The 13,442-nt window shown below is 41.9% G+C and overlaps 4 protein-coding genes across 4 annotated transcripts; all 4 read left to right on the top strand.

Annotated features, from left to right (window-relative positions):
* Positions 1 to 1,976: 1,976 nt before the first annotated feature.
* Positions 1,977 to 2,339, top strand: SKDI10G0040 (SRP1/TIP1 family protein; the record flags this gene model as incomplete). Its single annotated transcript, XM_056228835.1, has 1 exon — positions 1,977 to 2,339. One exon carries the CDS (start codon positions 1,977 to 1,979, stop codon positions 2,337 to 2,339), a length of 363 nt encoding a protein of 120 aa, XP_056082914.1.
* Positions 2,340 to 5,208: 2,869 nt separating this feature from the next.
* On the top strand, positions 5,209 to 10,362 carry SKDI10G0030 (Y' element ATP-dependent helicase; the record flags this gene model as incomplete). Its single annotated transcript, XM_056228834.1, has 1 exon — positions 5,209 to 10,362. The coding sequence occupies one exon, from the start codon at positions 5,209 to 5,211 to the stop codon at positions 10,360 to 10,362; it is 5,154 nt and encodes a 1,717-aa protein (XP_056082913.1).
* Positions 10,363 to 11,388: 1,026 nt separating this feature from the next.
* On the top strand, positions 11,389 to 12,363 carry SKDI10G0020 (integrase catalytic domain-containing protein; the record flags this gene model as incomplete). Its single annotated transcript, XM_056228833.1, has 1 exon — positions 11,389 to 12,363. One exon carries the CDS (start codon positions 11,389 to 11,391, stop codon positions 12,361 to 12,363), a length of 975 nt encoding a protein of 324 aa, XP_056082912.1.
* Positions 12,364 to 12,460: 97 nt separating this feature from the next.
* On the top strand, positions 12,461 to 13,231 carry SKDI10G0010 (uncharacterized protein; the record flags this gene model as incomplete). The annotated part of the gene is made up of 1 exon (XM_056228832.1): positions 12,461 to 13,231. One exon carries the CDS (start codon positions 12,461 to 12,463, stop codon positions 13,229 to 13,231), a length of 771 nt encoding a protein of 256 aa, XP_056082911.1.
* Between the last annotated feature and the right edge of the window lie 211 nt (positions 13,232 to 13,442).

Here is a 13,442-nt window from a genome sequence, read left to right as displayed (position 1 = left end):
TTTTCAAGTGGCATGACGCTCCTTAAGATTCGTTCGATGGTTTAGGCACCGCAGCAACGTTAAACTCGAATCAGAGATCGGAAAGTACAACAGGTAGCATCCATAGATCGTTTTTTCACATAAAGTTTTCCTGCCCACATATTTCGGGGAAAAGGAAAAATCTAGTATTCAGACTGGAGCATTTACTCCATATGTTAGTTTATCAACATTTTGCTGTTGGGTACAAAATCATATGTCCCTAAGAGTTACGATTCACGACACACACACAATCTTTCAAACTTTACTGTAGAGAAAGTAGAAGTCACTACCCCTCCGTGGGAACCGTTTAGCGCATATCAATCAAGGCTTGCACAATGGGCTTCTCAACGAGGGTCCAAACTAAACACGCGGATCTTCTGTTTGATCAAGAATGAAAGTATCGCGGGCACGAAAGGGGTTTTTAAGGCACCCCAGCTCCCCTATATAATTAGCATTCTTCTCTTCATCCAAGGAACGACCAAATCGTCTTCAGTGTGGAATGCTATAGAGCATGAAATGATCACCATGATTATATGAAACAAAATGAAAGAGGAATTGGATTGTGCTGTCTAATGAAGTAGCCGGATCTGTTGGCTTTATCCCTCGAAAGGACGATGGTTTCAGCTGCTCTTTTTAATTGTTGCGGGTCTAATGATCTTGTCTGTTATTCAAGCGTTACATTGTGAGCGTGCTTCTTGAAACAGTTTACTCAATTTTCCAAAGAAGTTCCGCTAACCTAGGTTTGCCTGAGTTCTTGGAAATTGCTCCTTTCTAGGAAAATTTCCCTAATTTTTATATGAAAGCCGCATTTCAATGATCTAGGTTCATGTTCCTAGATCACCAACTGTTGACCTATTGGCGTATATTAAAGAGGGTAAATCCGTCCGTATCGATAGGCTCTCTCCATAGAGACGAGTATCCACATATCCATTTAGTGGCTGTAAACTCTGCAAAATACAGGTGTACGGTTTCAATCTAAGATAAGCTCGAGGACAATAACTTGATAAGAAATGCAGAAGCTATGACCCAAGACTCATTTCATCTGTTGTGCAATATCATCCCGTTCTTAGTGGATGAAATACTATTGCAGACATATGAACACTGCTATAATGGTCCTCGTGTGGTCGATATTCTAAATTGAGGGTACGAATAGTGATTATTTTAAGTCAAATGTCATGGCTATTCAAGATTTGCTTGACGGCTTGAAGATGCTATGCCAAGCCACAGAAGCTGTGTGGAAGATGGCACTATACGTGATAGAGTAACACAAGAATTATGTATGTTGCACTTTTTGCATCGCGGTGCGACGACAGAAAAAACCAGAATGCCATCCTCGAGAATGTGATCCTCGAGAATACGATTGTCGAGAATTTATCAACAATTTAAATGATATTATAGAATATTGAGTCCACCCACAGGGTACGCGACTGCCAACACATGGTAGTTATTGCATAGTTGAATCTGGGTAAAGGAACAGTGCTATTTTCCCCGGCAATCGTTTAGCGCGCACTGAATAAGGCTTAGACAATAGGCTTCTGAACGAGGGCCCACATCATGAAATCGGATCTTCGTTTGCCAAAAAGTGAAAGGTTACAGACCCGTAAAGGGTTCAACGCACCTCGACACCCCTAATAATCAGCATTCTTCCCTTCTGTACATACGAGAAATAAACGCATGCCAAGCGTGCTCTCACATGCAAAAACTATGCAAGCCAATTCGTTCAAGGACAGGCACATCTCCATGGTGACAATTAATATGGGTGTGAGAGATAAGGTGGGAAGAAGTATGCGATGAATGGTGAGCGTCCACTAATTCGTTTGTGTAGCAACAAACTGGTCAAAGAAATCGTATAAATAGAGCAGCTCTGATCATCTATCTTTGAGAATATGCCTTCATTCTTCTCTTTCTAGTTAAGCCTATATCAGCACTAAAGAAACAATCGAAAACAAACAAATACAATGGTCAAATTAACTTCAATCGCTGCTGGTGTCGCCGCTCTAGCTGCTGGTGCCTCTGCCACCACCACCCTAGCTCAATCCGACGAAAGAGTCAACTTGGTTGAATTGGGTGTCTACGTCTCTGATATCAGAGCTCACTTGGCCCAATACTACTTGTTCCAAGCCGCTCACCCAACTGAAACCTACCCAGTCGAAGTTGCTCAAGCTGTTTTCAACTACGGTGACTTCACCACGATGTTGACCGGTATTGCTCCAGACCAAGTGACCAGAATGATCACTGGTGTCCCATGGTACTCTACCAGATTGAGACCAGCCATCTCCAGTGCTCTATCCAAGGACGGTATTTACACCATCGCTAAATAGATGACACGCTTTCACGAATGAAATCCTACGGACATTAGGAAGTAATGAAAAATAAAAAAATATGATTTGGCAGTGTATATAGTTAAATATGTGTATATTAATATTATAAACCTCTCGATCAATTATGTGATTTTTGAAACGGTGGCGGAATGGATTACGGAATGAGATGGTGTAAAGTTCATTTCGTGAGTGCAATTTACTGAGTAACGAATGGATGATATATGTTACGAGGTATGTGGGGGATATAGATGGATACTATAAATGAAATAATGATTAGTGAAGATTATAGATGATTGACAATGACTGGTGAATATTTTTATGAAAAGTGAAAAATAGTTAGAAAATATAAAATGGGATAATAATTAGAAAAAAAAAGAGTAATGATATTATATGGTAGCGCTATATGAGTATGTTATATTCTATAGCGTCCGTGTGCGTATGTAATTGTATTATAGAATAGTGCATGGAATGGAGATCTGGGACCTAGAAGTTGGACCGAGGTGGTATTTATTTATGTTCATGTGACGGGTGCGTAGTATGCGGAGGATATATAAGAAGAAAGGAGATAATGGGAGAGGAAGAGTATGGTGATGAATAATGTAATTTGAGTAGGGGTTAAAGTGGCTATGTTAATTTATGTAGCATCCGTATGCGTATGTGCTGGTATTTATGTTCAGAATATATTGAGAATACTGTAATGGCGGCTAATTGAGGTGATGATATTTTGTATTATATGTTAGCAATGATATGCTGATGGGAGCAGTATGATGTTAGAGAGTGGAGGGCATGGGGGTGATGTGATGGTGGTGATTGTATTGTATATATTGTCTATGTTAACAATGGCGTAATGCAGAAGCTGATGTATAGTCAAGGTGTTAGAGTATTGAAGTACTGAGTGCAGTTGTATGGTCCACAAGGATGTGTAATTGATTATAGATAGTTAGATGTGGTAGAAATAGGTAGGGAGAATAAGTAGCACAGGATATAAACTACTGAGGTGAGGGCCATATATAGTGATGAGATGTGATATGGCAGTATTTTGTAGCGTCCGTGTGAGTGTGCGTTGGATATGATATTATGAATCAATGGGGGAGGGCAGAGTTAGTTAGCAGGATATAAAGTGTGATATGGTGATGGTCTAGAGTAAAGTGATTGGTGTATGTTTATTGTTTACGATTATTGTATATATGGGAGGTAAATGGAGTGTAGTGTTTAAAGGATATAAAGGAGGTGTGGTAATGACGAGTGGATGAATATGTTGATTAGGATGCAGATAAGGGGTATGAAGTGTTAGATGTGAGATAGTATGAGTTTGGTGTAATGACATTAGGTATGAACCGCTGGGTGTGCCAGGTGGTAGTATCAAAGTAAGGTGATAGTAATTGAGAGATACAGAAGAGATGAGGAGGTGGTAAGTTGGGGATATACTATTCAGGATGCAGATATGAGATATAGATGGATAAATGTGAAATATAGTGAGTTTAATGTGGAAATGGCCCTGGGTATAAACCGCTGAGGTAAGGGCCGTATTTAGTGATGTGATGGAATGGTGCTGGTAAAGCATGTGGTGGGGGTGAGAAAGCGTGGGGTGTTATATATTCAGGGTAACATTGAAGGGTGTTCTTACAGTCCGTTTGAGTGGTGGGTAGGGTAATGGCAGAGAAAGTGGTAGTGATGATGATGGTGATATGGTTATGGTGGTGATGGTAGTGATGGTGATGGTAGTGATGGTAGTGATGGTAGTGATGGTAGTGATGGTTATGGTTATGGTGCAATAGTGATGGGTGTTAGTAGTGGTGATAATGATGACGACGATGATGGTAGTAATGGTGATGGTGATGCTAATGGTGTAATAGTGATGGGTGTTAGCTTTAGCATTAGTAGTGTGTGTATGTGGGTGTGGGTGTGTGTGTGGGTGTGGGTGTGGGTGTGTGTGGGTGTGTGGGTGTGTGTGTGGGTGTGTGTGGGTGTGTGGGTGTGTGGGTGTGGGTGTGGGTGTGGGTGTGTGTGTATATATATGTTACCTTATTGCACGCTGGATGGTATTAGACAAGGCCGTAGGGACATATTGCACCGTGGAAGTAACTTTGTACGAAAGCTGTCATTATTTCCTCTTTAGGCACTTTGGGACGGAAAATTTGGCCGAAGATCTTGCGTCAAGGAATTTTTTTATAGTGGGATATTGCACCAAGGAAGTAACTTGATACGTATTTTCTTATTAAGCAGGGTAATATATTTTCTTTTTTTTCGAGGTGGAGCGTCGGGCAAGTTAAGGGAAATTTTCGGAGAAGGTTGTCTGACGCGTTATATATATAAGTGCGCCAAAAAGGTCTACCTTACTTCGCAGCGTAAGGCCATATACCTAATAAGGAAATGTAATTCATAAGTTTTTATTATATTGGTCTTTTCGAGAGCGGAAGAAGCTGCAGGCTGAGCGCGTAATTTCTTGGAGCGACCAACAGGTCCATGTTTAAAGTATCAAAGAGAATATCCATGAAGCGGCTTGAGCAATGAACAGAATCCTGGTTCTCCTCGACTAAGCAGATGGTTGAGATACTGCGCACCATGGAAATTGAAGAAGAAAGTACGTACTGACCAGTTTATTTTTGCAGGCCAGAAATCAAGCGATGAATGACAATACCCAGGGAGAAACAGACATCCTCTGTTTTCTATGTTGTGCTTGAAGGAGTCATTACTAACTGAATTTTCTTTGGTGCTCGCTGCATAATTCTGCATCTTCTCAATAGATACATTTTCAGATGATGATAAGGTGGAAACTGGACAATCTTTTGCTTATATTGATGGATTTCTTGTCAAAAAGCATAACAATCAACATACTATTGTTAATTTCGAAACTTACAAAAATAAAATGAAAATTTCCGATAAGCGTAAGTTTGAAAAAGTAAACTTTGAGGAGTTTGAGTCGGCTCTCAATAACAAAAACGACTTGGTACATTGTCACTCAATAACTTTATTTGAATCGATCCGCACGGAAGTGCGATCATTCTACGAAGACGAAAAGTCTAGTCTAATCAAGGTGGTAAAATACAGAACTGATGCAATGGATAGGAAAAGATCTTTTGAAAAAATTGTCATTGCCGTCATGGTCAAGAAAAATGTACAAAAGTTTCTGACGTTTGTTGAAGACGAACCAGATTTCCAGAGCGGACCAATCCCTTCAAAGTATCTCATTCCCAAGAAAATCAACTTGATGGTCTACACGTTGTTTCAAGTACATACTTTGAAATTTAATAGGAAAGATTACGATACCCTTTCTCTTTTTTACCTCAACAGAGGATACTATAGTGAGTTGAGTTTTCGTGTCCTGGAACGTTGTTACGAAACTGCGAGTTCCAGGCCGAACGACAGCTCTACGATGCGTACTTTCACCAACTTTGTTTCTGGCGCGCCTATTGTAAGGAGTCTTCAGAAAAGCACCATAAGGAAATATGGATACAATTTGGCACCCTACATGTTTTTGTTACTACACGTAGATGAGCTTTCGATTTTTTCCGCATATCAAGCAAGTTTACCTGGCGGTAAGAAAGTCGACACAGGGCGGCTGAAGCGTGATCTATGCCCACGTAAACCCACTGAGATAAAGTACTTTTCACAGATATGTAACGATATGATGAACAAAAAAGACGGATTGGGTGATATTTTGCATATTATCTTGCGAGCATGTGCGCTTAATTTTGGGGCGGGTCCCCGTGGTGGCGCTGGTGACGAAGAGGAAGAGGATCGATCTATTGCGAATGAACAATCCATTATTCCCTCTGTGGACGAGCATGGCTTAAAAGTATGTAAGTTGCGCAGTCCGAACACTCCACGAAGACTCAGAAAAACATTAGATGCCGTGAAAGCTTTATTGGTGTCCTCTTGTGCTTGCACCGCAAAGGATTTAGATATATTTGATGACAACAACGGCGTTGCGATGTGGAAATGGATCAAAATTCTGTACCACGAAGTAGCACAGGAAACCGCGCAGAAGGACTCTTATAGAATAACTTTGGTACCTTCTTCTGATGGTATATCAGTATGTGGAAAACTGTTTAATCGCGAGTATGTCCGCGGCTTTTACTTTGCATGCAAGGCTCAGTTTGACAGCCTTTGGGACGAATTGAACAAGTGCTTTTATATGCCTACAGTGGTTGATATTGCCAGTCTCATTTTGCGTAATCGAGACGTTTTGTTCAGAGAGCCAAAGCGGGGAATTGACGAGTATCTGGAAAACGATTCTTTTCTTCAAATGATACCTGTTAAATATCGTGAAATTGTGCTGCCAAAGTTGAGAAGAGATGCTAACAAAATGACCGCGGCTCTGAAAAATAAAGTGGCTGTTGCAATTGACGAGCTCACGGTGCCACTTATGTGGATGATCCATTTTGCCGTGGGATACCCTTACCGTTATCCAGAGCTTCAGCTACTCGCTTTTGCCGGTCCTCAGCGCAACGTATACGTCGACGATACAACAAGACGCATCCAACTGTACACTGATTATAACAAGAACGGTTCATCGGAGCCTCGACTAAAGACACTTGACGGACTCACTTCAGATTACTTGTTTTATTTTGTCACTGTGCTAAGGCAAATGCAAATATGTGCGCTTGGTAACAGTTATGACGCCTTTAAACATGATCCTTGGATGGATGTCGTGGGATTTGAGGATCCAGATCAAGTAACAAATCGAGATACTTCGAGGATAGTTTTGTATTCCTACTTGTTTCTGAATACCGCGAAGGGCTGTCTCGTTGAATATGCAACTTTTCGGCAGTACATGATGGAACTTCCGAAGAATGCACCTCAGAAGCTGAATTTTCGGGAGATGCGTCAGGGGTTGATTGCCCTAGGGCGCCACTGCGTAGGTAGCAGATTTGAAACGGATTTGTACGAGTCGGCGACGAATGAACTCATGGCCAATCATTCCGTTCAAACAGGGCGAAAGATCTACGGTGTGGATTCCTTTTCGTTAACCAGTGTCAGTGGAACGACCGCCACTTTATTGCAGGAACGAGCTTCTGAGCGCTGGATTCAATGGTTAGGCCTTGAAAGCGACTACCATTGTTCCTCCAGTACTGCGAATGCGGGAGACGTAGCAGGTGAGGCGAGTTCAGATCATCGAAAAATTTTGAGAGTAACGCGAAAAAGGCCCCGAGAGCCCAAGAGCACAAACGATATCCTCGTCGCAGGCCAGAAACTCTTTGGCAGCTCCTTTGAATTCAGGGACTTGCATCAGTCGCGCTTATGTTATGAAATATACATGGCGGACACACCCTCTGTGGCAGTACAGGCCTCCCCGGGCTATGGTAAGACGGAGTTATTTCATCTCCCCTTAATAGCACTGGCGTCTAAGGGCGACGTGAAATATGTGTCGTTTCTGTTTGTACCATACACAGTGTTGCTTGCTAATTGCATGATCAGGTTGAGCCGAGGCGGTTGCTTGAATGTGGCCCCTGTCAGAAACTTTATTGAAGAAGGTTACTATGGCGTTACTGATTTATACGTGGGGATCTACGATGACCTTGCTAGCGCTAAGTTCACAGACAGGATAGCTGCGTGGGATAATATTGTTGAGTGCACCTTTAGGACCAACAATGTAAAGTTGGGTTACCTCATTGTAGATGAGTTTCACAACTTCGAAACGGAGGTCTACCGGCAGTCGCAATTTGAGGGCATAGCTAACCTCGATTTTGACGCTTTCGAGAAAGCAATCTTTTTGAGCGGCACAGCACCTGAGGCTGTAGCCGATACTGCGTTGCAGCGTATTGGGCTTACGGGACTGAACAAAAAATCGATGGACATCAACGAGCTCAAACGGTCGGAAGATCTCAGCAGAGGTTTATCCAGCTATCCAACACAGATGTTCAATCTGATTAAGGAGAAATCTGAGGTGCCTTTAGGGCATGTGCATAAAATCCGGAAGAAAGTCGAATCACCTCCCAAAGAAGCACTGAAGCTTCTTTTAGCCCTGTTTGAAGTTGAACCAGAGTCGAAGGCCATTGTAGTTGCAAGCACAACCAACCAAGTGGAAGAATTGGCCTGCTCTTGGAGGGAGTATTTCCGGGTGGTGTGGATACACGGGAAGCTGGGTGCTGCAGAAAAGGTGTCTCGCACGGAAGAGTTTGTCACTGACGGTAGCATGCGAGTTCTCATCGGAACGAAATTAGTCACTGAAGGAATTGACATTAAGGAATTGATGATGGTGATCACGCTTGATAATAGACTTAATATTATTGAGCTCATTCAAGGCATGGGAAGACTAAGAGATGGAGGCCTCTGTTATATATTATCTAGAAAAAACAGTTGGGCGGCAAGGAATCGGAGGGGTGAATTATCACCAATTAAGGAAGGCTGTATAACCGAACAGGTGCGCGAGTTCTATGGACTTGAATCAAAGAAAGGGAAAAAGGGCCAGCATGTTGGATGCTGTGGCTCCAGGACAGACCTGTCGGCAGACACAGTGGAACTGATAGAAAGAATGGACAGATTGGCTGAAAATGAGGCCACAGTCTCCGCGTTACCGTCTAGTTCCCAGGAGAGAAATAGCAGTGACAGGTACAGAGAGTATTGCAGCAGCGATGAGGACAGCAACGCGGGCATTCATGATGGTACCACTGCTGATACTGCTGATAGTGCCAATGCTAGTGCCAACGCTAGTGCCAATGCTAGTGCCAATGCTAGTGCCAACGCTAGTGCCAATGCTAGTGCCAACGCTAGTGCCAATGCTAGTGCCAACGCTAGTGCCAATGCTAGCGCCAATGCTAGTGCCAACGCTAGTGCCAACGCTAGTGCCAATGCTAGTGCCAACGCTAGTGCCAATGCTAGTGCCAACGAGGACGCCAATACAGGCGGCAATGCTGAGAGTAATAGAATCCATCCAGTCACTGACATTATTAAAGAGCCATATAAGCGGAAAGGGAGTCAAATGGTTTTTCTAGAGAGAAAGAAACTGAAAGCACAGTTTCCCAATACTTCTGAGAATACGAATGTATTAGAGTTTCTTGGATTTCGGTCTGACGAAATTAAACATCTTTTCCTCTATGGTATCGATATATACTTCTGCCCAGAGGGAGTGTTCACACAATACGGATTATGCAAGGGCTGTCAAAAGATGTTCGAGCTCTGCGTCTGCTGGCCTCGCCAGAAAGTATCGTATCGGAGTATAGCTTGGGAAGCACTAGCTGTGGAGAGAATGCTGCGAAATGACGAGGAATACAAGGAATACTTGGAAAATATCGAGCCATATCATGGGGACCCTGTAGGATATTTGAAATTTTTTAGCGTAAAGAAGAGAGAGATCTACTCTCAGATACAAAGAAATTATGCTTGGTACCTGGCTATTACTAGAAGAAGGGAAACAATTAGTGTATTGGATTCGACAAGAGGCAAGCAAGGGAGCCGAGTTTTCCGCATGTCTGGAAGGCAAATCGAAGAGTTGTATTTTGAAGCATGGAGCAACTTGCGCGAATCGAAGACGGGGGTGCTGCAATACTTTTTGAACTGGGACGAGAAAAAGTGCCAGGAAGAATGGGAGGCAAAAGACGCTACGGTCGTTGTGGAGGCGCTCGAGAAACTTGGAGTTTTTCAGCGTTTGCGTTCCATGACAAGCGCTGGACTGCAGGGTCCGCAGTACGTCAAGCTGCAGTTTGGCAGGCATCATCAACAGCTGAGGAGCAGGTATGAATTAAGTTTAGGAATGCACTTGCGAGATCAGACTGCGCTGGGAGGTACCCCATCTAAACTGCCGCATTGGACGCCTTTCCTCTCGATGCTAATAGGCCTGTTCTACAATAAAATATTCCGGCAGAGACTGGAGTATCTTTTGGAGCAGATTTCGGAGGTGTGGTTATTACCACATTGGCTTGATTTGGCAAACGTTGAAGTTCTCGCTGCAGATAACACGAGAGTACCACTGTACATGCTGATGGTAGCGGTTCACAAAGAGCTAGGTAGCGATGATGTTCCAGACGGTAAGATTGATATATTATTATGTAGAGATTCCAGCAGAGAAGTTGGAGAGTGATGGACGTTGTTATAGCTGTCACTGATTATGTATTGTGTAGTATATTATAAGAACATTTTGGGAGAATATATGTTTTTTTCTAAATTTCACTGTTTTGATTTAATGTTGGTTGCACAGTAGTAGCGAGAGACAACTGCGAAGGGGAAGGTTAACAAGACAACCAAGAAAAAGTAAACAAAAAATAGAGGTAGTGAGTGAGTAAGAGTTTCGCAAGAATATTAATGATTTGTAGCAGTGAGTAAGCAAGATGGTAGATCACAAGAGGATGTAAGGTTTGTAGTCTTGGTTGAAGGGTATCTGGAGTAGTTTAGGCTGAGGAAGCGGCAGAAGGTAGAAAAGGATACGTCATGGTTCGATGTGCTGAAAGTATGGCCGTATGGGCATGAAGGAAGAGAATCGCATGACTAAGGGCATGAGTATGGGAAATGTTGGAACAATAGTCAACTATCCATCAATTACCGCTACAGCTTATTAATACATTCAATCACGTAACTAGAAGATTATCATATACGGTGTTACGAAGATGACAAGAATTATCAGACCAGTGAAAGAAGATTCTAAAAATCAATTATGCAGAAATTCTGACAAACCGACAATCAAGATGACACTTGCTCAACTTGAATACAACGGCAGTATCCCCGCCGAAACATTTCAAATAACGGTCACCACAATTCTTGCACTCCGCATCACCGAATGATTCGATAAGTCTACATGATGCGCAAAAGCAAGAGATGCCAATCAGCGCTACTAGTAATCTCCACTTTAATTTTCAGAATAATGCTCGGACGTCAATAACCGCACTAAACACTCGAAACATAACTGGCTAACCAAAATATCACTGCTTACCTCACTAAAAATACTTTAGAACTATCCGACGGTACTATCCTTGCCCCTATTGTTAAACATGGAGACTTTTACTGGCTCTCCAAGGACTTTTTAATTCCGTCAACCTTACAGAGGCAAACTGCTAATAACGTTAACACCAGCAAATCTACACATAAATATCCGTACGCTTTGATTCATCGAATGCTTGGGCATGCAAACGCTAGAACAATTAGACATTCTCTCAAGAATAGTTCGATCACATACTTGAGAGAATCGGATGTAGACTGGTCTGATTCTACTACTTATCAATGTCCAGACTGTTTAGTTGGCAAAAGCACTAAACATAGACATGTCAAAGGATCACGACTAAAGTACCAAGAATCTTATCAACCCTTTCAGTACTTACATACCGATATATTTGGCCCTGTTCACCATCTGCCAAAGAGTGCACCTTCCTATTTTATCTCATTTACTGATGAGAAGACGAGATTCAAATGGGTTTATCCATTACTCGATCGTCGTGAGCAATCTATTTTAGACGTATTTACAAAAATAATAGCCTTCATTGGCAATCAATTCAATGCCAACGGTTTAGTCGTACAAATGGACAGAGGACCCGAGTACACTAACAAGAGCCTCCGTAATTTCTTTATGGAACGCGGTATAACTCCATGCTATACAACAACAGCAGATTCCAGAGCACATGGTATTGCTGAACGATCAAACCGTACCTTATTAGACGACCGTCGCACACATCTACGGTGCAGCGGTTTATTAAATCGTCTATGGTTTTCAGCAGTCGAATTCTCCACCATTATCAGAAATTCTTTAATTTCGCCAAAAAACAAGAATTACCCACGACAACATGCTGGTTTAGCAGGACTTGATATCAGTACTCTATTACCATTCGGTCAAACTGTTGTAGTCAACAATCACAGTCCCGGTTCAAAAATTTGCCCTCGTGGTATTCCTGGTTGCGCCTTACATCCATTACGAAACTCATATGGTTATATTATCTATGTTCCATCTTTGAAGAAAACAATAGACACTACTGATTACGTTATTTGGCATGATGAACAATCCAGATTGGACCAATGCAATTATGATGCACTTACCTTTGATGCTGATATCAATCGCTTAACCGCTCCTTATCTATTAAGCTTCGTCAATCTTTGAAAGAACCTCCACCTATCCACTCTCGTCAAACTAATTCCAGTTTGGGTGGTATGGATGATTCTAATGTCTTTACAAATACCAAAGGTAAGAAAAGAGCATGCATAGTCTAGAACCACCAAGGTCAAAAAAACGTATTCATTTAATTGCAGCTGTAAAGGCGGTAAAGTCAATCAAACCATTCCGAACGACCTTAAGATATGATGAAGCAATCACATATAATAAGAGTAATGAAGAAAAGGAGAAATATACTGAAGCATATCATAAAGAAGTTAACCAACTATTAAAAATGAATGCTTGGGAAACAGACAAGTATTATGATAGAAACTCGATGGGTTCCAAGAATATGATAAGCTCAGTGCTTGTATTCAACAAGAAGCGTGACGGAACACATAAGGCTAGATTTGTTGCAAGAGGTGACATACAGCATCCCGATACATATGATCCGGGCATGCAATCCAATACTGTACATCATTATGCACTGATGACATCTTTGTCACTTGCATTAGATAATGACTACTATGTCACACAACTAGACGTATCCTCCGCTTACTTGTATGCCGACATCAAAGAGGAATTATACATAAGACCTCCACCACATCTAGGATTGAATAATAAATTACTAAGTTTAAAGAAATCACTTTATGGTTTAAAACAAAGTGGTGCAAACTGGTATGAAACTATTAAATCATACTTAATAAAGCAATGTGGCATGGACGAAGTACGTGGATGGTCGTGTGTGTTCAAAAATAGTCAAGTCACAATATGTCTATTCGTTGATGACATGATATTATTCAGCAAAGATCTAAAAGCGAATAAGAAAGTCATAGCAAATCTCAGAATTAAGAAAAAAAAAAAATTAAAGCCATGACCTCTTGGAGAAGAGCAAAGTACCTCTGAGTAGTAGCAAGGCAACGTCTCCATATTGAGTCTCAATCCTTCCAAACATGTTGCCTAGAGTCTTCGTGTTGGCCAAATCAATGGCTACGGTCCAAAGTCGTGGGAAGACTGTGTCGTGGGAAGACTGTGTCGTGGGAAGACTGTGTCGTGGGAAGACTGTGGCCAGGAGGCTAGGTTATCAG

The sequence above is a fragment of the Saccharomyces kudriavzevii genome (assembly GCF_947243775.1).
Source record: "Saccharomyces kudriavzevii IFO 1802 strain IFO1802 genome assembly, chromosome: 10".
Lineage (NCBI taxonomy): Eukaryota > Fungi > Ascomycota > Saccharomycetes > Saccharomycetales > Saccharomycetaceae > Saccharomyces > Saccharomyces kudriavzevii.
Note: the sequence above shows the minus strand (reverse complement) of the source record. Positions and strands in the feature narration are given on the sequence as shown.